At 37.7% G+C, this 25179-nt stretch overlaps 1 protein-coding gene across 2 annotated transcripts; it reads left to right on the top strand.

The window, feature by feature from the left end:
• The first annotated feature begins 317 nt into the window (after window positions 1-317).
• fam110a (family with sequence similarity 110 member A) lies at window positions 318-7145 on the top strand. Of its 2 annotated transcripts, none has more exons than XM_081348773.1 (3): window positions 318-498; window positions 839-888; window positions 4134-7145. In XM_081348773.1, exon 3 carries the CDS (start codon window positions 4253-4255, stop codon window positions 5558-5560), a length of 1308 nt encoding a protein of 435 aa, XP_081204899.1. In that variant the 5' UTR covers window positions 318-498; window positions 839-888; window positions 4134-4252; the 3' UTR covers window positions 5561-7145. The 2 variants fall into 2 exon arrangements, with proteins under 2 accessions (XP_081204899.1, XP_081204898.1); XM_081348772.1 differs by having other exon boundaries at window positions 451-690.
• The last annotated feature ends 18034 nt before the right edge of the window (window positions 7146-25179 follow it).

Below are 25179 nucleotides of genomic sequence, written 5' to 3'. Positions count from 1 at the left end.
TAATGTTGAGCAAAAATGACTATACGTTCAAATCCTATTTTTTATCATGTAAATTTTGCTACAGTGTCCATAAATAGCACTCAGAAATATAGTAGCCTACCAGCATTGTTTTTCTCATTATCCTAGTTCTGCTTTTTATAATAAATAAATAGGAAAATAAATATGTATGGTAAAATATACTGTTTGTTTTAAATAGGAATCCCTAAATATACAAAAATAATGTTGTATATCAAAGAGGATTGACTAGCATGTAAATTTGCTGTCACACAGCCTCGAACTTTCTCTTCTTTATTAATAGAACAACGCTTGGAGATCACAGACAAAAGGTGGCATGAGGTTTTTTTCCAAGGAAAAGGTTGGTCCTTCCTTTAGTGATCAGGTGACCCTAAGGGCAATATGGCACATACTTCCTGGTGTGGGAATGAGTTTCTGATTGGATAGGACAAGAAAGAGGGCAGGAGGGACCGTAACGTCTGGGGAGAGAATCAAACCGGTCTGGCAAGTTTTACTTTCTCCTTAACTCAAACACATGCGTGCACTATCTGCCCTGTTTGCTTTCTGCTCTCTGACACACACACACACACACACACACACACTGAAGACACTGCTGACTGCATTCTCACTGTCCTGACTCAAACTTTACAATTAAAGAGGAAGCCATTGCTGTTGAGTTTAGTGAGGCAACCACAGGTATGTGTTTGGGTGTGTGCGTGTGTATTGTCTATGTATGCGCGCTATCTATATCTTTAAACAATGAGGCTAACATACACTTTACCGCCTCACTCTGTTCTACTTGTGTCTTTCTAATTTCCTGTAACTGTTGATTTGACTTGTTTAGACATAATCCTGGATCATGTAGAGACATGCCGTATCCTGTCCCTGGAATCCGTAAGTGAAATCCATTTATTCTTGTTGACCTTGTTTTTTCTTGCCTTAAGGGATTGTTTTCATATTTACTTTATCTTGAATTATTACCAGTTGTTGTGTGTAAAACTGGTAGAAATACAGGGAGAGTGGGGTCAGAAAGATTGATGGAGACTGTGGGAGAGCAGAGAGGATGGGAATAATATACAGATTGTAAAAGACGGGAAAGGATAGAGCAATGCAGTGCACTTTAACCTTAGGCGCAGCACGGGCTGTTACGTTGAAGGAATGATAAACGTTTAGTCAATGAGCTAGCGAAAGTGTCTTCAGCTCATTGATAAAAGCTGCTGTCTGTCACAAACTGCTGTCATTTATTAACATAATTTAGGGGAAAAACAAAACAAAAAGTCCCTTGAGTTAACCAGTGACTTCAGTGTCACATTTCTCCCTGAGGTCACATTCCTTATGTAGGTATCACAGTCTTGGATGTATGTTTTCATATCAGTCATGATGGTTTGCTAAATGGAGTCACACTGAAATAGGTCTTTAGCATGATTTACAGTTATTTAAGGAAGTATTCAATTAAAAAATCAATTAAGTGAATGTTAGTTTCATCAATATTCTAGAAGAAAGTGAAAGCCTTTTAGCTACTGCTAATGGAGTCTGTCTGAGAATGGCTTCATAATGGTTTCAACTCATACTGGAATATACATCAGCAACCTAAAGAGCTCATTAGTTTGATTGCTAAAGCTAGTATCACCATTACTATTGCTTCATATACTTTGGGTTAGGGATTTGATCAAACCCCAAGTATTTAATTTTAGAAGCATAACTCACCCTGCACTGTTTGTTCTTCGACCATGAATGACAACTGTAATAGTGCTAGGTATTTTACTAAGCAATTAAACTCATTATGCATGTGATAAAACTGGTGGGGGAAAAATCCCATAGACTTGTTTAAAGGAGAACTCCGGTCAATTTTAACATTGAGTTCATTTTTTTGTACATTTGGAGTGCTGTCAGTACAGAGAACAACGGCAAAAATCGGTGTTGCTTACACCGTGTTATCCTCTTTTTAAAATTTGCACCCTGTTGACTTCAATGGGGCAAGTTTTAAACCTGCTTTTAGCCTCTTAACATCCTTTATGAGTCATTACAAGTGCACAGGTCATGTGAGTGATTCCGTCAGAGTGAACACGGGTGAATCTGACTGCAGTAGATGTGAAAGATATGAATAAAAATTATGTTTATTCAGCCAGCGCACATACCTGTATTTTCTTCCTGTTTTTGGTCGAAGGCCACAGTAATCGATTGTCGAGTTCACGCGCGTGATCATAGGTACTAAACCTATGCGCGTGAACTCGACAATCGATTACTGTGGACTTCGACCGAAAACAGTATGTAAATACAGGTTTGTGCACTGGCTGAAATAACATCATTTTTATTAATATCTTTCACATCTACTGCGGTCAGATTCACCCGTGATCACTCTGAAGGAATCACTCAACATGGCTGTGCACTTGTAATGACACAACATGACACATGTTAAGAGGCTAAAAGCAGGTTTAAAACTTGCCCCATTGAAGTCAACAGGGTGCAAATTTTAAAAACAGGATAATACGGTGTAGGCAACACCGATTTTTGCCGTTGTTCTCTGTACTGACAGCACTCCAAATTTACAAAAAAATGAGCTCAATGTTAAAATTGACCGGAGTTCTCCTTTAAGGAAGGACTGGAGCCATATGTAGAGACCAGAATTTCATATATCACTTTTCCAACACATTGGGCAAACGGTTACTGCCACTGAGTCGTGGCGTCTATTCTGATCTGGGCTTGTTGACACTGTTAGGTTTTTTCGATTGTTGTGCTGCAAAATCAGGATTTGATCACAAGTTACTAATGCCTGGTACACATTGTATGATTTTGGGCTGTCACTCCCAGACGAAAGATGACGACCCGTGGCGATTTCAGTGGTCGCGGCTCCTAAACGGTCCTACGTCGTACGTTGAGAGAGGTTTAAAGACGGCCATTGTCACGGTCTTGCCAAAGTTAGCCTGTGATAATTTTCTGACAGTGTCAGAAATTCAGCATGATCATCTCACAGTGTGTTTGCTGCTATGACCCACGTCTACTGACTAGCCGATAAAAATGCAACATGAAATGGCGTATTGATCAACGCTAAAACTTGAAACTACTTACCTCAAGCTCCATTTGCAAAATTGACATGCCAAGTTGGCCTCTTTTCCCTAGCCATGACCGCATCCATATTCTTCTCTTTCGCTTCATCCTCTTTTTTTCAGCACACATAAAAACCACAATTGCCAAAGTACGATTCATCTTGCTCTATTTGTTTTCCACGAGCGCATGCCGATGACGTTTTATTCTTCTATACTAATTTGTGTCGTAGCCTACGATTCAATAGTTGTCATCATCGAACAGTCTACATACATGTTGTACAGTGTGATTTGTAATGATCTTATAGGACTGCCGAAATCGCACAGTCTGTATAGCAGGTATAAAACGGTTCAACTTGTTCTCTTATCCTAAGGTTAACAATCCATGCTTAGAAATCTGTGGGAGAGTTTATATCATACTATACTGAATCAAGTTCTAATGGAAATGCTACTGGTATCGTTACTCATCAGAACCGTTCGGCCTGATGGTGGAAAAGCACTTGCGTATTGTGAGGTATCGAATTAGGGCTGCTTGCTTCGGAGAAAATATATAATTTCTATTGTTTATAGAAAATGTTCGCTGTGCTTTGTTTGTAGGGGCTTCACAATTTGGCCAAAATTTTATGATCTGTATATGATACTGTATATGATTTATGATACTGTATACACTACCTTCTCTGGGCTTACAGCAAGTGAGTGTATATTACTGTGTGTGTATATTAGTAGTGTTAATTGTTTGCTATTGGGCTCTGAGGAAACAGTGCTGCATGATGTCAGACTTAACAACTGAATGGAGACTTGGGGGTGGGTTTGGGCCAGTAAGAAACCACCCAAAACGCTTAGCAACTATCTTGCCACTCTTTAGCAACCGCATAGCAATGCCCTGGTAACCAACCCACAATGCCCTAGAATTGTGGTTTGTTGACTTCTGCAGTCAAGCACCACTCCCATTATCCTCGGCAAATGTACTTCTACTTTATGAAACCATTACAATGTTGTTAAAAGTGTGTGTGCATAGAACTCTAGGCTGTCTAGTATGATTTCTAGCCAGACTTTGCAGTTGTCTGTTTGTCATAATCATTTCTGTTCCCCCAGGTTATCCAAAGTGTTAATGTGGAAGTATACTGGCAATAAGTCAATTCATCTACTTCAAAGCAAACCAGTGCAGAAAAAAAGAAACCATATAAAACAGCTGAAGTTTTTCATTTCAAAGGATGTCAACTGACGCCGTACAGCCCTCTCCACGGAGAATAATAAAGCTGGCTGTAACTTCTGGCACACCAAGTCGCAACCCAGAGCTCAGTTGTCCAGTCAAATCATCTCCAGGGATACGCAAACCAAGTGCGGTGGAACGTTTGGAAGCAGACAAGGCCAAGTACGTCAAGACTCAACAGGTGGCTTTAAAAAAGCAGCAGCCAGTCACTTGTTCCTCCAACAACAGCCAGAGTGGACAAGCTGCTCAACAGCCATCGAGGAAGATCCCTCTAAAACCCACCAAACCTGAAACGCCACCCCTTAACCTGGAACATCTTTGCAAACTGATCGATGGAGTCGGCGATACCCCCGTTCCAGTCCTTTCTACACAAACCAACAGCACTGGGAAAGATCAAGATGCTACAGACCCATGCAAGGCCATCTCTTCAACAAAAAGTCCGTTGGAAGAACCTTCTGTCGGGTCAACTTCAAGTCAAGGAAAAGCTGCAGTAGAAGCCTCAGGGGTTAACGGTTGTCCTACCATGACGGTGCGGAGAGTCGATGTCAGACCGCAGTTACCTCAAATGAGGATGGCCGGTAGACCACAGCTACAGAACCGCTCACAGGTCCAACTGTCCACGTCGCAGATCCCAATAAAACTTCTGCGCTTGCTTAGACCATACACACAGACAAATCAGCAACCAATTGATTTCAAAAGGCTCTACAATGTCACAAACGTCAACCGAGGACCTATTAAACCACCAAACGGTGCTGTACAAACCTCACCTTCTAAATCCCCATCTAGTCCTCTCCCCATAAAACCAAGCACAGAACCATTATCGTGTACCTCCCCGACCCAAAATACTCCGACCCAAAATACTCCGACCCAAAATACTCCAACCTCCGTTGCTTTGTTCCTAGCCAAAAATGACATCCAGTCCCCACCATCTCCAGCCATCACTCGGCAGTCCTCAACAAGCTCCAGGAAGCGTCCTTCACTGACGCGCTCAAAATCTGATGTCAGCGACTGCTTTTCACGCGCCGGGGTAGAGCTTGAGCGCTTCTTTAATTACTGTGGCCTTGACCCATTGGATTTAGAGGAGCTGGGAACACCAGGTTCTGACATTGTGTCCGTTTCACGTCTTCGTAGCGCCAGTGCCCCAGCATCCGAGCATACAGCTGAGGGTGAAGAAGAAGAGGAAGAAGAAGCAGCAAAAGATGAACGTCCTGTTTATGGCGTTTCCGTCATTGAGAGAAATGCTCGAGTGATCAAGTGGCTTTATGGAATGCGCCAGGCCAAAGAGAGTCCTAAAGTGGCCAATATGTAACAGACAACAAGGGACTAACAACCACAATTAAGACTGAAACCAATGATGTACAAAGTGCTTACTCTGCTTTTCCCATTCAGTATTTTGTCTGTTATCAATATACTTTTGAGTTGTCTATCTGAATCTACTGTGTTTGTGTGTCATTTATATTCAATTAAGCTTGGTGGTCATTAGCATGACTGTAGCCACCTGTGTTCTCAAACACTGACCATTCTTTCATAGGGTAAACAGCAATTAACCTTTAAGCACAATGTGTTTTTTGCGTTGTCGTCTATTTCAACAATGGTAGACTGTACTTGACAGGCTGAATCAAATGATGGCAGGGGTTTTGGCAGAGATATCCAAAACTGATGCATGCAAAAGGTATTCGTGTGATCCAAAAATATTTTCAAAGTGGACCAATTCTTTTTTTATATATTTTAATAACTTGTATTTTGTGTCATTTGATGATAAAAAAGTGATTTTTTTAATTGTTTGTCACTGTATTAAAACTCATTGGTTTACTCCGTCACCTCAGATCTTTATTATAAGATAGGAGGAAAACTTTGCTTTGATACACAACATTTTGTACACTAAGGGCCAGATTTACTAACAGCTTGCGCCAGCGCAAACTCTCTTTTGGTGTTAAAAAACTACTGTCAGGATTTACTAAAGACACATAGTGAGAAATTAGCGCTGAAAGGCATGAACAGGGTTATTTTTGCAGATGACCTTATTGCATATGCATTTGTAGGAGTTTCAGACGCAAAATTTATGGGTGGAGAGTATTTAAATGTGCAAGGTGATTCACTAAGGTCTGTGCTAGTCAATTTGCTGGTATTTTCGCCATTATTTAATGCCCAAAAAAGCAAGTCTTAACCCATCTTGCACCTGTGTTGTCAGTAGATCACCCACACCTTATAATCAGCGGCTCTGCTAATTTGCGACCCTATGCTAATTTGCGCTACTCTTAGGGTCTGTTTACACGACGCAGTTTTCAACTAAAAACGTAAAACTTTTTATGCGTTTTGGCCGTTCATTTACACGATAACAGTCCACGACAGTTTGGGTGCCCTTAAAACTTATGAAAATGGGTTTCAAAGAGCGAGTTTTTGAAAACGGTCTGTGTAAACAACAAAAACACGAATCTCTGAAAACGATGACATCATGCCCACGTATTACGTGTTGAATCTGTTTCATCGCCATCTAATGGCCGGCAGCAGAATACAGCGTTTTTAGTCGTTTTCACAGATCCAAATTTTTACAAAGGTGTTCAAAACGTTTTAAGCATATCGCTGTCATGTAAACATATCCTTAGGAGATTGCGGTGGTCGTTATGGTAATGATCCGGCTGAGTCTGTGTTCTTTAATTGCAAATTGCTCTCATGCTAATTTTCCCTGTTTAGTAAATCTGGCCCTAAATGCAATGGTACACAACATATTCCAAATATGGAATCCTGCACAAGTGAGCAGATTTGATCTGTTAAGGGGTTTGTCATCAAATGGCAGTCTAAAAACCAGTGTCGTATTGTATCAAATAGACTGTTTTAGCAAACTTATCTTAAAGATTGAGATCTGTATGACTAAAAAGAATAAAAATGAATTTACCCTGAGCAGTTCTGTATTGTCATTGTATCTTATGTAACAGTTTGGGCTGTAAAAAACAAATGCAGATGTTTAAACTTGGGTGGTGTCAAAACTGGTGTTTCCTCTGGTATACAAATAGCATTTAAAAGTATTTGAAGGTCACAACATTTTTCTATTATATTTTCACTTGATCATCACTTCCTGTTATTATAGCCAGGAAAACTAGGGGTGGGGTGTAGTTACTTTTTTAGACCATAGTTTTGACTTTACTATATTTCCATCAAAGTTCAAGAAAAACATTAACCTTTTCTTGTGCCCAATCTGTGTACCTCTTAATAGTTTGGCAAAAGCATCGTTGAGGACAGTCCACCTGTAACGACAACGTGATGAAAACGGATCTCTGTAACTCTCCAGTTCATGGGTCACTCTTTCTTACGAATGAAACTGGGAAGCTTTGGTTTGCAAGGCCAGATTCACAACCTGTGGACCTGACTGTAGCTGAATTACTTTATAGCTTGACAAACTACAGTTTCAAATTAACTTCTCCAACATTGAATAAAACTAATTCACAGTAGTCGGTCCAACCTAAATCTCTCCATGTGATGCATATAATAATGTGTGCCAGCCATTTTGCATTGTTGCTCAAATTCTAAACAATTTCATACCCTGTATAGTGCACTCTTTTATACCCGTAATAAATGGTGTACAACTGACATGAAATTATAATTTAGTTAAATTATATTTGGTTGTAGTCATAACTGTTCATTTTTATCGCCGGTTTTTATGATTAAACATTACAAACTATTAAACTGACAGTATGTAGTTACAACATATTTTCAAACTTTATTATTTGACAAAGAAATTTGAGTTGTTTCTGTTCGGTTTCTCCTATTTACATCATCATTTGAATTTGTTTGCAGGGTTATTATAGTTAATGGAAAATAAAACCATAAAACAAATGTGTTACTTGAAATAAAATTAACTTTACTGAAAAATTACTTTATGTACTACATGTTTAGTTTAAATAAAAATTAACTATATAGACATTAAATATATTTAAAATGATAAAAACAAATTTATTATTAATATAAGATTTAATAAATAGGATGAGATCCATTTTTATATATTTAAAAGTTCTTGCTTTAGACTGAAACAATTTATGATTTCATTTAATAAAATTTACCAATAATATCTAACACTAACCTTTTTTTTTTTACTCTCCACAGATAATGTTCCTAAGAAATGAAAGTTGATCATTAAAATTGGACTGAAAATATCTTTTTCACACACTTCGATGTTCAACAACTTTGTAAAAGTAGTCCTTATGTGCCTGACAGCGTCTCTTATTACAGTGTGCTGTTCCTGTGGGAGGATCGGTGAAGACCTTCCACTTCAGGATTCAGATGGACTAGTTTCACTTGTTTCACTCTTCTTAGGAATAGGCACTAGTGAAACTAGCTGAGTATAAAATTAGTTATGATTTAAGACTAAAAACAACTCACCACCAAAAATCAGGCTGAAAGCAGAGGAAGACAAAGAACACAACTTCCTTACTTGAGTGAAAGTACAGATACTACTGGTCAAATATTACACCGTTACAAATAAAAGTTGTAAAGACTGATTCTTACTTAAGTAAACCAGTACTTGTTTTTAAAAGTACTTAAATATCAAAAGTAAAAGTCAATTAACTGTTTTGTTATTGTTCCGTTGTAATACTTACAGTACCTTATACCTCTGAAGTAACCTAGTGAATACGCCTACCAGTTAGTAGTATCTGTGGAATTAAGAGCTTTTAGAATGTTATAAAACCTGTACAAATTAAACAACTGAACTGACAAAAAAAGACAGCCATAATCATCTTAATTTTTTTTTTTATTTAACACTCCTACCACCCCAACAGAAGAAGTAGGCTACACATCTATGTGCATCCCTTCATGCACATTTGAATCAAGTGGTCTGTAAAAATCCAACCTGTTTTAAACCCCAGCTACACAACCCCAGCTGTATAACTGCTCAACAGCAATACTGCTTTAAGTCAAGTCACATTTATTTATAAAGCGCTTTTTACAATACAGATTGTTTCAAAGCAGCTTTACAGAGATAACAGGAAAATAATGCAACAAAGTTTGTTTCCAGAAGAAAATAGCGTCACAGTCCATCTTAAGTAAGTTCAGTGATGTTTAATTTTTGTTGTAAAAAAGTTTTTAATTTAGTTAATTTATATAGGGAAGGGGGGGGGGCAGTTCTCCTCTGGCCAATGAACGAACAGTGTATGATTATGATTCGGGCAGCATTATAGGTCAGAAGTCAGATTGGTTTGGAACAATCAGAATATTATCCGGTTCCATCTGGTTGAAGATCGGAGTCACGCCGGCATGGGAAGAGTTTGTTGAGGATCAGTGTGGATGGCTTTCGTGTCGATGAGGCCTTCACAGGGGAGAGTCTAGTCTAGTCAATCTCAGCTGACACTTCAGGGATGCGTTGTGGTCGTGTCTAGGTGCAGGTCCTCCATCTGGTCTGGATACGGCCCGGATCCGGCTGATTACATCATGTGTTGTCGTGTCTAGGCGCAGGTCCTCCATCTGGTCTGTATACGGCCTGGATCCAGCTGATTACTGTAAACCTCGGAATAAGCAGAAAGACTAACATCAGTGTAGATGCCATTCTTCTTATGATGTAACGAGTACATTGGGTGTTATAGGAAGTGTTCCCGGTTCCGGCTGACCTAATTTATGCAGCCTAATAATCATTTAACTGATTTGAATAATAGGAATGTATAATTTTCTGTGTGTAAGCCAGGTCAAAGAGATGCGTTTTTAGTCTAAAGAAGGACTATATTACGTTAAGAGCTCGCTCAAGTACTGCGGAGCTAAACCATTTAGTGCTTTGTAAGTAATCAGCAATATTTTAAAATTTATGCGATGTGTAATAGGGAGCCAATGCAGTGTTGACAGAACAGGGCTAATATGGTCATACGTCCTGGTGTAAGAACTCGAGCTGCTGCGTTTTGAACCAGCTGTAGTTTGTTTATTAAGCGTGCAGGGCAACCACCCAGTAGAGCATTACAATAATCTAACCTTGAGGTCATGAACGCATGAACTAATTGTTCCGCATTTTTTATTGAAAGCATATGCTGTAATTTAGAAATAATTTTAAGATGGAAAAATGCGGTTTTACAGATACTAGACACGTGACTTTCAAATGAAAGATTGGTATCAAAGAGCACACCCAGGTTCCTAACCAAGGACGAAGACTTAACAGAGCAGCCATCAAGTGTTAGACAGTATTCTAGATTAGTATGTGTGGAGGGTTTTGGTCCATCATTAGAAACTCTGTTTTTTCAGAATTAAGTAGCAGGAAATTACTAGTCATCCAATTTTTAGCGCAATTTTCCGACAAATTGCGCTTGTTAACTCATGAATTCTGTTCTGTGCGTCTGTGCGCACCAATCTTGCACTTCTATCTACTCCTCAACCAGACCACCTAGAGACTTCGGGTTTTCGGCACTATGTTAAGGAAGGTCTAATCTCGGGAACGCACAAAAAAAATCCAGGAAAAGATTTACTATCTCTTAGTGTTGTGATCCCATGAGGTGAGAAAATTGCGCTAAAACACTCACCGAGTTTTTATTACTTGTTTATATCAGCTATGCATTCCATTAATTTCTTGAATTGGCAAGTTTCGTCAGGTGCATAGAGATATAGAGCTGAGTATCATCGGCATAACAGTGAAAATTATCAAAAATCCCATGCTTCCTAATGATATCTCCCAAGAGTAGCATGTACACAGAGTGAACAGCAACGGTCCTAGTGCTGAGCCTTGTGGTACGCCATACTGAACTTGTGATCGACAAGACATCTCTTCATTTACTGCTACAAACTGATAACGGTCAGATAACAGCAAAACAGAAATACATATAGTATTTGCCATGGATGCGCGCACTGCGATCTGTCTTCATCTATTTTGCCACCAGTTGATTAGTGTTCAAAGAAAGTGATGGAAAATCGACGAACATCACGACACGTGACCCTACAAGAGTGAGGAAAAAAGGCGACAGTGGCTAATTACTAATAGGCTAATTACTAATAGGCTGTCTGTCACCAATCATGTTTTTGAGATGAAAAAAAATCATCCCCAGACTGATATTACTACTTTCTACTCAAGGACCTTGACAGAAATGTAGTGGAATAAAAAGTACGATATTTGTCTTTCAAATGTAGTAAACTTAAAGTAAAAAGTTTCCAGAAAAAAATAATACTCAAGTAAAGTACAGATACTCAAAAAGTATACTTAAGTACAGTACTCAAGTAAATGTACTTTGTTACTGTCCACCTTGGGCCGAAAGAACAAGAAGAGTGTTTTAACGTGTATCACTGATGAACATGGTAACCGAAAAAGATAAGAGTTAAGAGACCCCTGCAAGTTCTTTTTAACAAGGTATTTTGTAACACATTCATATGTTGTGGATACAGAGAATACCTCTAAACATTTGTATGCTTTTTCATTTTTAAGAGGCCAATGTCTCTCTCTTCGTTGCTCTTTCTGTGCCTTCACAATAAGGTGAGGCGTCCCCTCTCCAGAAAGCAGTGTTATGCAGTAGGTGGTGTCCCATATCAGATGACCAACATTGCTATGGGTCTTTCTCTACATATCTTTCTGTTGGATGTAGTGCAAGTAAGAATGACATCTGCATTTTCTCACCTTTGGCTAAATTATAGTCCAAAGATTAATGATTTATATTGTCAAATTAATCTTTATTGCACTATCTCCTTCATTTTCATTTGCATTTACTTAATAACACTAAATCCTTCTGTTAAAGCCCTCCCATTGATTTCAGTTTAAAGTCACCATGAAACCAAAATTTACAGTCCTTGTTTTTATGGAATATTGCCGTATTTATTATAAATGATTTATCTGTTTACATGATTTTTTTTATTTATTTTTTTTTATTAATTTGTCCTTTTAATCTTTATCCAAAATAACTTCCCCACCCTCTTGCAGCGACATCTCTTCTCTGATGATGCGTTTAGTGGCGCCAGGGCGGGACAAGCTGTCACTCACATGAGATTCACCAATAGCAAACCACAAGCATCCGATCAATTCCTATTGGAAAAATCCAGTCTCGTCCTACATTTTTTTCCTGTTCGAGAAGTTTCAGTTGGATTTACTACACAATAGGACAGAAAAGACTATCTGAATTTCCGTTTCATGCCGACTGTAGAGTCAACATGAAACAGCATTCACAACCAATTTAATTTAATTTCTATTTGAAAAAGGATATTCAATGAAAAAAAAAAGTGTAGGGCATTACTTGTTTTATTAATCCGTAATTGATTGGATTGTGTAAGTGGCCAATACCAGAATGGCTAAAACAATACCTAAAAAGCTAGTTTGTTATTCGTTCCACTTATTGAAAAAAGCCAATGCAGCCAAAGCAGCAACATCAGCCGGAAAGAGAGATCATTTCAGAGTCAGTACATTCTGATGAAAGATTACAAAAACAAACTTTTTTTTTTCTTTGGAATAATAAAGGAGATTTATTATACATAAAGAAATTTATAAGAAAACGGAAAAGTATAGGTCCATTTCACACTTCTATGAACCTCCAAAAAAGAATATAATATCTGTTATAACATAATGAATTTGTTGCTTTCAAAAAACAAATAGTCAGACAACTATTGCTACTTTTGAATGCCAAAAATGGAGAAAAACACTTTCTGGGTCCAGAATGTATGGCACCTTATAGTCTTGACCTACAGTAAGCACAATAAGAGACCAGGAAAGAGCTCTATGCAAATAAATCCATTTTCATATCGGTTAACTTTAACTGCTTTGTCAACTAAAGTTATGTCTACGTTTTCTGAATAGAGTCATTTAATCTCAACAATCTTATCTCTGACATGGAAAATATGCAATCCCCATATTTACCCTCATTTCTCTCTGTTTTGCTCTTGTGTGGTGTTCAGATGGAGGTGTTTTCTGTATCTGAATCTGTTCATCATAGATCCCCTCGTCGACTATCTAGTGAGCACGAGTAGGTGGACCCAAATCGGCAAGCTCCTCCCATGGTGGGTGGTAAGACAAGAGGCGGAGTTTGTGACATGAGTGGTACTGTATATTTTCATTAAATATGACCTAGTTTTATATTAAGAAATATTATTTTTAGCGGATTCAGTAATGTACTTGCTAGGGCTGTCAACGAATATTCTAAATTCGAATATATATTCGAATAGTTTTAAAAAACAGAAATTCGAAAGTGAAAATTAATATTCGAATGTGAATTTCGAATATGGAAAAACACGCCCGCGGAAGCAGAGGCGCGGCTGTCTGCTTTGCGAGTGGGCGCGCGCGCTGTCTCGTCAGGGTCGCCCTGTCTAGCACAGCGTCACTGCTGAAAGTTGACTTGCATGGAAGATGGCAGAAAGTGCAGAGCCCAAGTTCAACTCGACCGCAGCAGAGAAAGTGATTTTAAGCCATGTCTGGAAGTAATTTGGATTTTGGTCGGTAGAACGTAAAATTGTGGAGCCACGACTCCCGCGAGATAAAGTAGTATGCAAGCTATCTATGTAAGATACAGATAGCATACCATTCGACCACTAGCAACATGAGGTCACATCTCGAAAATTGTGTGCCTCATTTTATTTAACGTTAAACAGAAAAGTTCCACGTTTACCACAGCACAGCTCGCTCGGAGCGTTCAATGTCGGTTCTATACTGTAAAACTTCAATTAATGTTAATAAATTTGTTTCAATCACTGAATGAAGCCTGCTATATTTGGGACAAGAGTCGCAACCTTAAATTGCTTGCACAAAACTCTTGATCAGCACTCAACATGTGCTTATTGTTGTTGTTCATTTTTAAACCGTTATGCGCAGAGAGCGCGAGGGCGAGGGAGGGAGAGAGTGCCTGCGAGTGAGCGAGAGTGAGGTCTGCGGTCTTGGCCATTAGTTTATTTACTTGATTTTGTGTTGGTAATACATTGTCAAATATGTTTAAACTTAAATTAACTACCTATACAAGTAGTTATGTCTCTTTGTATTAATTTGTCCTGTTATTGACGTAATGCGCGTCATTGACAAAATGCGCAACCAGATGTTCGAATAGTTCGAATATTCGTATGTGTTTTAGAGGGAATATTCGAACGTCATTTTTGAACAATTTTGACAGCCCTAGTACTTGCAGAGGAGAGTTGATTTAACACTCTGGTGCTGCTCGTGTGGCCGGTGACAAATTACAGATTTTCTTTTCTCCATTAAATGAATGTCAAATATTTTAGTTTGATAATTTTTTATTTAATATTTTGTATTTTTAGGGGATTTTACGGTACTAAATTATATTTATGGAATAGTTATGATCCATTTATTAGCTGTTAGGCACTTTTTGAGCATAGACCTGAAAATGAAATTTCCATCTTACACTGTTGTAAATCTTGAATGCTTTGGAGACATGAGACTTAAGTTTGGTCTCTTTTTAAAGAAGACACTAGGCAGATTATTGCTGAAGTGAAAAAAAAAAAAAACGGAAAAAAAAAGTTATAGAAGTTTAAGTTTGTCATTTTGAAAATGCATTAAAATACTATTTTAAATTTTTTATATGAAATATATATTTTAAAACATGTTTTAATCTAAATCTGTGAGAAAATCAAAGCCATACATCTAAATAAGTTGTGTTCCAAATTTAAGGTTGATATCTCAAAAAATAGCTTTCAGTAAGATTTTGTTTGGGCGAGTATTCCAAACGTTTCCACTTGATGAAATTCGCTTCCCATTAGTTTTCAGTAGTTTCCAATGTGGTCAAGTGTAACCATATCTTTTCAGGACTATTTAACCTTTTAGAATCATGTCCCTAATTTTTTTTTTTAGCACATAGCAAATGCCAAAACCTTTACCAAGTTTCGTATCATTCCGATGAAGTAAAAATTAATTTTTCTTTCTTTTAATTCATAATTTTTTAACAGTCGCAAAGTAAATTCAAATATAGTAGGCCTACCTACTCAGACAGTATGCGATTTCGGACGCCACTACAGTTTCAGCAGATCATTCATCATCAATAATTGCACGATTTAGTACAACAGCGTTCACTTCAGCATCGACCCGTTCCAGAGTTCACATGAACCATATGGACCACCCTTTTTATGTGGACTCGAGTACGGTTCACACCAGAGTACGGAAAACAGCGTTCACATCATCCAAACGAACCCGAAAAGTACTAGTGTGAAAGCAAACCTAGTCACCATATAGAGGTTTACCCTGCTATAGTTTACTTCTTTGTTCCAAATGTGAAAAAAGTCCTTTTAGAACTTTACAATAAATACATTACTGAATCATTCATGTAAATGCATTAGCAAAAATAGCTTGACATTTATGCTTTTAAACCCTCTGGCCTGCTTGACTGCTAAGCTTCCAGTGTAAGTGCACTACTGTATGCGCATTTCCTGTTTGTTTTTACACTGAAGTATGAGTCATAATTACGGTCTATGATAATGAACATTATACAGTACAGATGTTGTTCAGAGACTCATAGACAATTCGAGTGTTGAGAATGGAATGGTTGTAAAGTGCATAACATGTTGTAAGTTTCCTGCACATGCAAGAAATGAGAAAAATGGTTTATAAGGCTTCTCGATATGACTCATCTGTGTCTTCCTGTGTCAGAGATGTGCTGTCATTGCGTCTGGTCATTCTTCCTGTGGTTTATACCCCAGTAACCCCAGCGTTCAGAGTGCCCTGGTACCTAACCATCATCTTTCATGAGTGTATGACTTCCTTTCTTCGAACATATGCCTTGTCCTTTCCCCATGTGATGATTACTGGCTCAGCAAAAGCTTTTTATGTAATAGGCAAATTAGCCAACCTCCATTAGCACCACTCTTGTGCTCATTATTGAGGTCAAATGGCTGTTACATCACACAGCTACCCCCGCATGTCTTTCATGTGCTGTGTGCTTTCTTGACTCCTTCAAAGTGAACGTTAGCTTCCTGCAGTGCTGCAGTGTTCCATATACATCCCTCAACATGTTTCTGGGAGGAGATCAACAAGAGAACATTTCAAACACTCATACTGAACGTCAGCGTTACAAAATCGAATTGTGTCATCATTTACTCACCGTCATGTTGTTTCAAACTTGATGTTTTTTCCATGCAACACAAAAGGAGAAATTCTGAAGAAATATTATGGAAAGTGGGCATTCTTCACAAATTCATATTTTGCGTTCCATGGAAGAATCAAAGAAATTCATACGGGTTGAAACATGAGGGTGCACTTTCCTTTTTTTTTTCTGTTTTATCATGTTTGTTTGTGCTATGCACTTTTACACATCTTATAATATTGTGCTATTAGCTTAGCAACATTCTAATGTTAAACTAATGTTAAAAACAAAAACTAAAAACTAATTACTAAAACAAGTAGATATATTAAAATATTAAAATAAAAGCTAATTCAGAATATTAATAAATACTATATAATTGTATATATAAATACTATGAAAGCAACACTGCAACGTTTTTTTTAAAAAGAAAAAAAGTTTTTTATTTTATGTATAAAGGATGCATCAAAAGTAAAGACAGTAAAGACATTTACAATGTTTCAAAAGATTTCAAATAAATGCGATTCTTTTATACTTTCATTGATCAAATATTAAGGAGCACCACTGTTTTCAACATTGATAATAATCAGAAATGTTTCTTGAGCAGCAAATCCTCATATTAGAATGATTTCTGAAGGGTCATGTGACACTGAAGACTGGAGTAATGATGCTTTGATCACAGGAATAAATTACTTTTTAAATATGTATTTAAATAGAAAACAGTTGTTTTAAATTGTAAAAATATTTCACAATATTACAGTTTTAATGTATTTTAAATCAAATCAATGCAACCTAGTTGAGCATAAGACACTTCTTCCGAATGCAATAACTAACACTGTTGAGAACTGATGCCGTACATGCTACAATTACAAATAGCACCAGATTTGGGGCACAGAGTTGCGACCTACATAGATTATTCCAAATCAGCCACTTCCAATGTTCCATTTTGGCTAGAACCCTGCCTCATAAGGCAGCTGCCCATTTAGGCAGTAAATTTCACCATTATAATCTATTATTAAACTGCCAAGACTGAAAAAACAGACCTAATCTTATCGCAGGATCTGTGCGATAGAGTTTCACAGAGCAATAGTTTGTATTGTCGGTTGTTGTAATGTTGTGTGCACATCTGTGTCACCCTATTTCTGTCTCTCCATCAGGGCTGAGTGTGGAGGCGTTAGCTATGCTGATGCCGACCGTGATTCAGGGTCAGGTGCTGTGGGTGTTTAACAAAGACAGAGATGAAGCCTGTCTGAACGAGGACCAAGAACCGGACCTCCCACACAGCACAGCGCAGCGCTGCACAAAACCGTACCACAATAACACCTACACACCACACTGTGAAATACTGTGCAGGGCAACTGTTCAGACGTTACTCAGGTGTTTTACCATTTATAATTAGTGGCATTTGCTAAGGAAAGCTTAGCTTGTAATACTAAGGGATTTGAACAAAGCCATAAAGTATTTAACTTTGGGGTGTAATTTTTGGGTCGGTTTAGTGTGTGCAATTACACAATTACTTTCAATCTTTTTAACAGAATTTCTATAGGTATAGTTTGCAGCCTCAGGGACAGTTAGTCTATGAGACCATGTGAAAATACACACTCTGACTAACATGTAATCCAACTTTCAACTGTTGTAATCTTAGCTAAAACATTGTTTGAAAACACAGTTGAAAAGTTCCTTATATGAGTACAGTTTAGTGCCACACTTTCATTGGGGAGGTCTTATTAATGCCCCTGTAATTTGCACCCTGAGTCTGTTTGCACATACAGTACACTTACATATATATCTGTGTTTCCCAACAGAGAAATGCCTTCATGATATCAGCACTAGTCATGAGAGCACTCTTCTTTGTTTGTTGTATTCTGCTGTTCCTGGGGGTCAAAGAACAAAAAGGTGTGCAGTACATTTGTGTCGAAATTATTGAATTTTTTAAAGCTGTGATCACGCTAGACTTTGAGCACGCACAATTTCTACATACACTGAAATGGTCGCAAAATGACGTCAGATTCTGCAGCGAAATCTTTAAATAAATTATTCGCCATATATTGCCTATAGAAAGTAAAAATATGTAATCCACTCCACTTTACTGATTTCAAGTTTGCGTTCTTTAAAAGGCACAATATGTACAATTAAAATATCCAATAACCACTAAAACAATGTTGTATATGTTGTTGACTTGTGTACTTATATTATCCCAAATGTTTCCAAGAGAAATCAGCTATTTTAACCAGTCTAAAAGAGTAGCGTTATGTAAGGAATAATTGACAATGGGCTGTTGAATTATTAGAAAAATAATGCGGTATATAATGAGAAAGGTAATGCGGCCACGACACAAAGCGGAGTGTGCATTCATTTTCAATAATTCAACATCTCAGGGTCAGTTATTCTGTATATAAACTACAGTTACTACACCTCAAAACATTGTTCAGATGATGTATTTCAAGACATTATTCAGGTTTTTGTAACACTCTTGTGTGTAGGAGTTCATTTCATACACATCTAATCCCAAGCATTGCTAATTCCAAAAGGGAATTTTAGAGCTAGAAATGGAGGCTTGCGCCACTAATAGCAGACTAATGCAGTTATTAATGCAGTTATGAGAGAGAGAGAGAGAGAGAGAGAGAGAGAGAGAGAGAGAGTTATCAGGCGTGTGTGAATTACCTGAGTCTGTGCGTCTCACAACAGTGTTCAGCAGCAGTGTCTCTACTAATAGCAAAACTGTACGTTTATCTGCTCCAAGAACAGCGCCGTTATTACCTCGCTAATGAGAAATGTCATGTAGCTTTTAAGTTGTTAAACTATTTTACTGATAAAATCATCAGAGCAGCGCTGACAACACACATTTCTGTGCGAGTGGAAATCATTTGGCGTGGCGATATGGAACTGGAACTAGTAATTCAGCACTTACGGCTATTTCATTAGAATGAGATCAAATAATGTGAATGCAAGTGATCAAATGTAACTGTAACAAAGTTCAAGTTCAGGGAAGGAGGAGGTGGACATTAAGCGTAACTTTAATCGTAAAATAAACATAAGCAACAAAACGAAAGGAGCGGCAGTGGCCGACTGCGGCGTATAAGCATAATAAAAACACCAAGGTAAAATGTTCCAGGCTCTCGACCCTTCACCCCACAGTAATGTTAATAAAACTTTAATACTTTAGCTCATCCGTGAACACGACTCTCGTCGGATTGCTTTCCATCGGCTGTCGAGGTGAAGACGACAACTCCCATGATTCCACGCTCATTCACGGCACCGTCAAGATACGCCTTTGATATTGTTTTAAATAAGTGACCTCTAGTGGCGAAACTTACATACTGTGCCTTTAATTCATCTAAAGGTCACACCAATCTTTGGTCACACTTTAGATCAAGGTCCAATTCTCACTATTAACTAACTATTAACTACGACTTTTGCCTCAATAAACTCCTAATTACTGCTTATAATTATTTTGTGAGGTAGTTGTTAAGTTTAGGTATTGGATTAGGAATGTAGAATAAGGTCATGCAGATTAAGGCATTAATATGTGCTTTAGAAGTACTAATAAACAGCCAATATCCTAGTAATATGCATGATAAGCAACTAGTTAATAGTGAGAACTGGATTATGTGTTACCCAATCTTCTATTGGTTTTCAAATTCGCAGGTCAGAATTCAACACTCTTGAACTTTGGAACGCAGTGAAGAGTATAAAGAGCAGCTTGAGCTTGTGTTTCCTGTCTCTCACATTCGTATACATAATGCAAGTCAAAGTGTAGTGTGACCACACCTTAATTTCAAAGAATTTTTTGTTATGTTTCGCATGATTCCTTGATCATATATTTGAGCCTGAGGGTTCGATGAGCAACATTTAATAATTGTAACTTTATGGCAGACTACATTTTAAACATGTTTGTGAGCCAAACCATATGTGTTTGAACAGTAGGGAATTTATTGTTTACGAATAAAATCCCACCAAACTAGCTCTTAACTCTATACCAGTTCGGTGTTGAATTTCATTGCTGATGTAACGATGCATTGTTGTATCTCACTCTGGCTCCTGTAGGGCCTCACAGTGTTCACATGCACACTACACACCTGAATGCTTTGAAGAAGCTCACTGGCCATCTGTCATTCCAGTGTCTGGTCTGCTTCCTCTGCTCCACTTTAGCTTTTCAGGTTGGATCTCTAATTAACCTATAAAGTACATGGAAAATCAGAACTAGAACAAAAATATCATATCAAGAGTATTTGATTGAAATTGTATTGTATAAATCGATTCTTATGTATGGCCGCAACCATATCAGTGCCAATGTGGCAGATGAGCAAGAAAACTGCACTTTTTATAGGTCTACCTGTAAGTTCCCTCTGATAGTGATGGTGAGGAGACCATTCACAATGATTCTGGTGATGTTCTGGTGACATATAGTGATCTATCTATATGTTCTTTGCCTGTGTTTCTCCGTAGCTCCTCATACCAGCTCTGGTGGTCTTAGTTGCCATGCCAGAGAACTTTCCGGTGTACATGGTCATGTGTGTTTTGGTTGGAGCTAGTTTAGCTGCACAGTTCTTCTTACCATGGCGAGTAACAATAAGACCTTCATGCTGTTCATCTCTGCTAATCAGGCAGGCATCCTCCACCATGGAGAGTTTAGCACTTGCCGATTTATCAGCAAATCTTACTTTAAAGGGTTAATGTCAATGTCATTAATGTCAATGGGTGAGCTAATCCTTGAGGGTGACCAATTAATGTCACCCTCATGTCAATCCAAACCCGTAAGACCTTCGTTCATCTTCTGAACACAAATTAAAATATTTTTGATGAAATCAGAACCAGGATTTCATCAACCAGCCATAGGCAGCAACGTCATTGCAACTTTTCAAAGTAGTAAAGACAATGTTAAAATGGTCCATGAGACTACAGTGGTTCAACCTTCATGTTATGTTTTTTAAGGTTGAACCACTGTAGACACATGGACTATTTTAACGATGTCTTTACTACCTTTCTGGGCCTTGAAAGTGGTAATGATATCAGATTTTTTCAAAAATATTTTAATCTGTGTTCCGAAGATGAACAAAGGTCCCTACGGGTTTGGAACAACATGAGGGCGAGTAATTAATGACAGAAATAAAAAAAATTTGGGTGAACTAACCCTTTAATATTATTCTGGACATTGCCATCACTTTTGCTAATATCAATATTTTTAAGGGAAAAATGTGCACTTGTTTTGATATGTTTGTCAAATATCAGTTAAATGACTTTCAGTCAATCACTGAACCCAACTGAGAGGTCATATAATTGGTGGTGTTTGCTAAGGCAAGCATCTGTTACTATTGCTCACAGTTAAGGAGTAGTAACTATAAGGATAAGGGTCGATAAAACTATGCTAATTTTTGCCTGAATCTATACATTTATAAAAAATCTATTAGAATGCAATTAATACAAAGAAATTCTTGAATACACCTTTATGATGAGTATGTTTTAATGCAATATTTTTTGGGGGAAAGTCTGAACTGTCAAGGTGATACAACGTTCCTCCATAATGGAGCCTCAAAAAGTCTCATTAAAATTAGATAATTGAAAGTAAAATATTTTATTATTTTTAATCTCTTATAATTATAAAAAAAAAAAAAAAACTGCTCCAATGCTTATGTCACAAACTGCTCTAAAACATGAAGGTTGAGGATTCAAATGCAGTATTTATTGAACAGGGTAATCCAAAGACGTAATCCAAAGTACAGGCAAGGTCAAACACAGGCAGGCAGTCCATACAAGCAAACACAACAAGGCAGAGAACACGGTCAAAAGAGTAATCCACAGAAAAGGCAAGAAATCCAAAAACCAAGAGACATGAAACCAGGAAGAATACTCGGAATTGCAGTGTAACACTAAACAAGACTTTGCAGATAATGAATGAGAAAACCAGGCTTGTATGGGGTGAGCTAAACAAGATAATGAGACACAGGTGAACATGATAATGGATGAAGAGTCCGGGCAGTGAGTTATGGGAAATGTAGTTTGTGAGGGAATGACAATATTCTGATGTGGAGTGCTCTCTGGTGGCTCTCATGGGCACTCCAGCTGCTGACCGTTACAGCTTATACATTTTTTTATTTTTTATTATTATAACTATGTCCATCAAATAAAAGTATACAAACAGTCATGTGGTCTAACCAATTTTAATGGCATGCTTAGTTCAGGTTGTATCACATCATGCAGTGCAGCCTACCAACAACTTCGTATTTGTGAAATAATAATTAATGATTTGTGACCCTGGACCACAAAACCAGTCATAAGTTTCAAGGGTATTTGTGTATAGGGTATATCAACAAAACATTGTATGGGTCAAAATTATCGATTTTCCTTTTATGCCAAAAATCATTAGGATATTAAGTAAAGATCATGATCCATGAGGATATTTAGTCACAACATGACATTTTAGAGAATTTTGTAACATTTTAACAAAATTGTTTCACTGTCAAAAATTGCTGGCAAAAAGCAAACTAATGTGGTGTAACCAACAGTCATGTAAAACCAACATGAATTCAAATTTCTAAGAACTTGGCACACTTATTTTAAACTAGATTTTTAAGATTTTACCTTTTTCTTTATCTTGAACACTTTCATTTGTCATCGGTCCAGATCGGCACTGCTTGTGCTATAGGATAAATCAATGATAACTCAAATCTTGTTGTGGAGAGGTGTGCTATTACTTTTATAAGCAAACAGACATATAATCCTACCTGCCGAGTGATAAAATGGATGACAAAATCTCATATATTTACACACAAGTAGAGATCAGAATATTATATAGACTGGAAGGTCTGAACCTGGGCCAGTAAACAAAAGCAACACCCTAGAAACCACCAAAAACCACTACTAAAAATCAGGACACCCTAACAACCACATAGCCTAAACACTTTTGGTGGTTGTGAGTTTTGCACAGGGAAGCACCATCTAGTTTGGTCAGGTAATTGCTGCCAGATGTAGTGGATGAGATTGCTGTTCAGACCCCCTCCTGCAGGGGCCCGGGGCCTGAAGCCCCAGTTTGCAACAAGCTCGGAGGAGGTCTGTCTGCTGGCATCTCCACTGTGACACTGCAGTGAGTCAGCACACGCTCTCTCCGAGCTAATGTAAAGCCTGATTTAATGTGGCAGTCTGTCAGTTTTTAAAAACATTGTGGACTCTGGGTCTACATTCAAGTACAATTGTTCACGCTCTATGTCCTGCAAGTTTTTAAATACTGTCAGGCAAGAATGTTTGAGCAAAACAAAATCATGCTTCTGTTTGCAGTAGTTCAGCCCTATTTATGGAAGTCCAAAATGCTCATATTGAAATGTTTACTCAGAGCAATGTGTTTTGTTGAAGCTTTACAGGATATAAAACAGGTGCATGTAGTCATGCGGATGGATACCAATCATACCAATCACCTTTTGCTGGTGGGTTTAGTGTTTTTCTTTCTGAAGCACATCAGTAGAAGATTCAACAAGATCTCGGACACACAAGGTAAGATGGACCCAGAACGTTTTGCTAACGTTCCCATTAAGTTATGAAAACATTATTTCTTATTCTTATTTATGAATGTTCTCTGAACGTTTCAAACTTCCACGTGTCGGAAACGAAACGCGTTACGAATCTGAATTTCCGCTCCGAATCTTCCTCAGCACTTGATGCACTGTGATGCGAAGAGGAACAATGGCGTTGGTTTTTCCGTATCAATTCCAGCGGGAGTCCTCATCCTTTTGAAGTGCAGAAGAGTGGATTTGCAGTGCTGGAAATAGTGTCTTCTCAACATGTCGACAACACGAACAAAACTCTACCAGGCTTCAGCTGCAACTAAAGTGTTTGAGGGCGGGTCAAATATGCAAATTTGTTACATTGTTACATAGGTATGTAACAGGAAGTGAGACTGGAATTGCTGACGACTTGTTTCGGCAGTTCAGAATCGATTCTTTCTTTTAGGAGACAATAACTTTAATCGCCGTACCATACACTTTCATTTTTAAAACTTTGCCGAGCTTTTACATTTACAAACAGCTATAACACACTGCATGAAAATGTCATTTAAAATGTCAGACGAATGTCCAGCTAAAACATGCTCCATGAACGACGTATAAATAATGTTTTTGTGGGAACATTTGAAGAACATTATTAAAGACCAGGTAACTGGAAGAATGTTGGTTTATAACTTTCAGTGAACCTTACGTTCCTGCGTTACCTGTTAGCGGAGTAAATCTGATAAGATTTATTTACGTTTTATTTACTTTTTTAGGTCTAACAGTGCCACACTTCCACAAAGTGCCACAAGTCAACAAATCTATAGGTCCAGTGACAGTCAGTTTCACCTTCAAATCAAAGCCTAGAATAACATCACATCTTTATGCAAACAAATCTGTCTCTCAAGCAAAAAATTCTTTAGAATCATCTCCTCAAAAACACTACAACACAAGTGCTGAGTGATTTACATGTCAGGATGTCGAGTTTCAAGTCATCAAACCAATTTCATAAATCTAGAGCTTACCCAACATCATCACAACAACATAATTCAAGTGTGAATTGAAACGTCATTAATCAAGGTTGAGTGAAACTCAAGCCACACATAAACTTGCACTAAAGTTTCAAGACATTCCAGGTAATGATAGGTCAAAGTTACATGGGTGAATATGTTTAAAAATGGAGCGTTTGCATGCAATGCATAAATATACTTTAAAAGCAAACATGCCTGTATGATTCTCCCTATATAAACATATATGTCTGTTTGTCTCCCTCCTTTTTTGAATTTGTTGATGAATTTGTTCTGTCTTAAAATTTTGTTATTAAAAAATGAAAGTTCTAAAGTAATATCACACATACAAGAGTGCTGTTGTTCTGAATAGCAGCACTGTGATTCGCTTAGGCATGATGGCGTCGATAATCACAGCAGTTATGATTTTCAGTATAGCCAATAAGTAAACGAGTAGGCCTAATTTACATTGTAGACAAAAAT

The sequence above is a fragment of the Scardinius erythrophthalmus genome (assembly GCF_964197995.2).
Source record: "Scardinius erythrophthalmus genome assembly, chromosome: 20".
Classification (NCBI taxonomy): domain Eukaryota; kingdom Metazoa; phylum Chordata; class Actinopteri; order Cypriniformes; family Leuciscidae; genus Scardinius; species Scardinius erythrophthalmus.
The sequence above is the reverse complement of the archived record's forward strand: the minus strand, read 5'-3'. Positions and strand labels throughout refer to the sequence as shown.

Excerpts from the sequence above, each read along its gene's own strand:
- fam110a (XM_081348773.1), top strand. The coding sequence starts at position 4,253 with ATGTCAACTGACGCCGTACAGCCCTCTCCACGGAGAATAATAAAGCTG.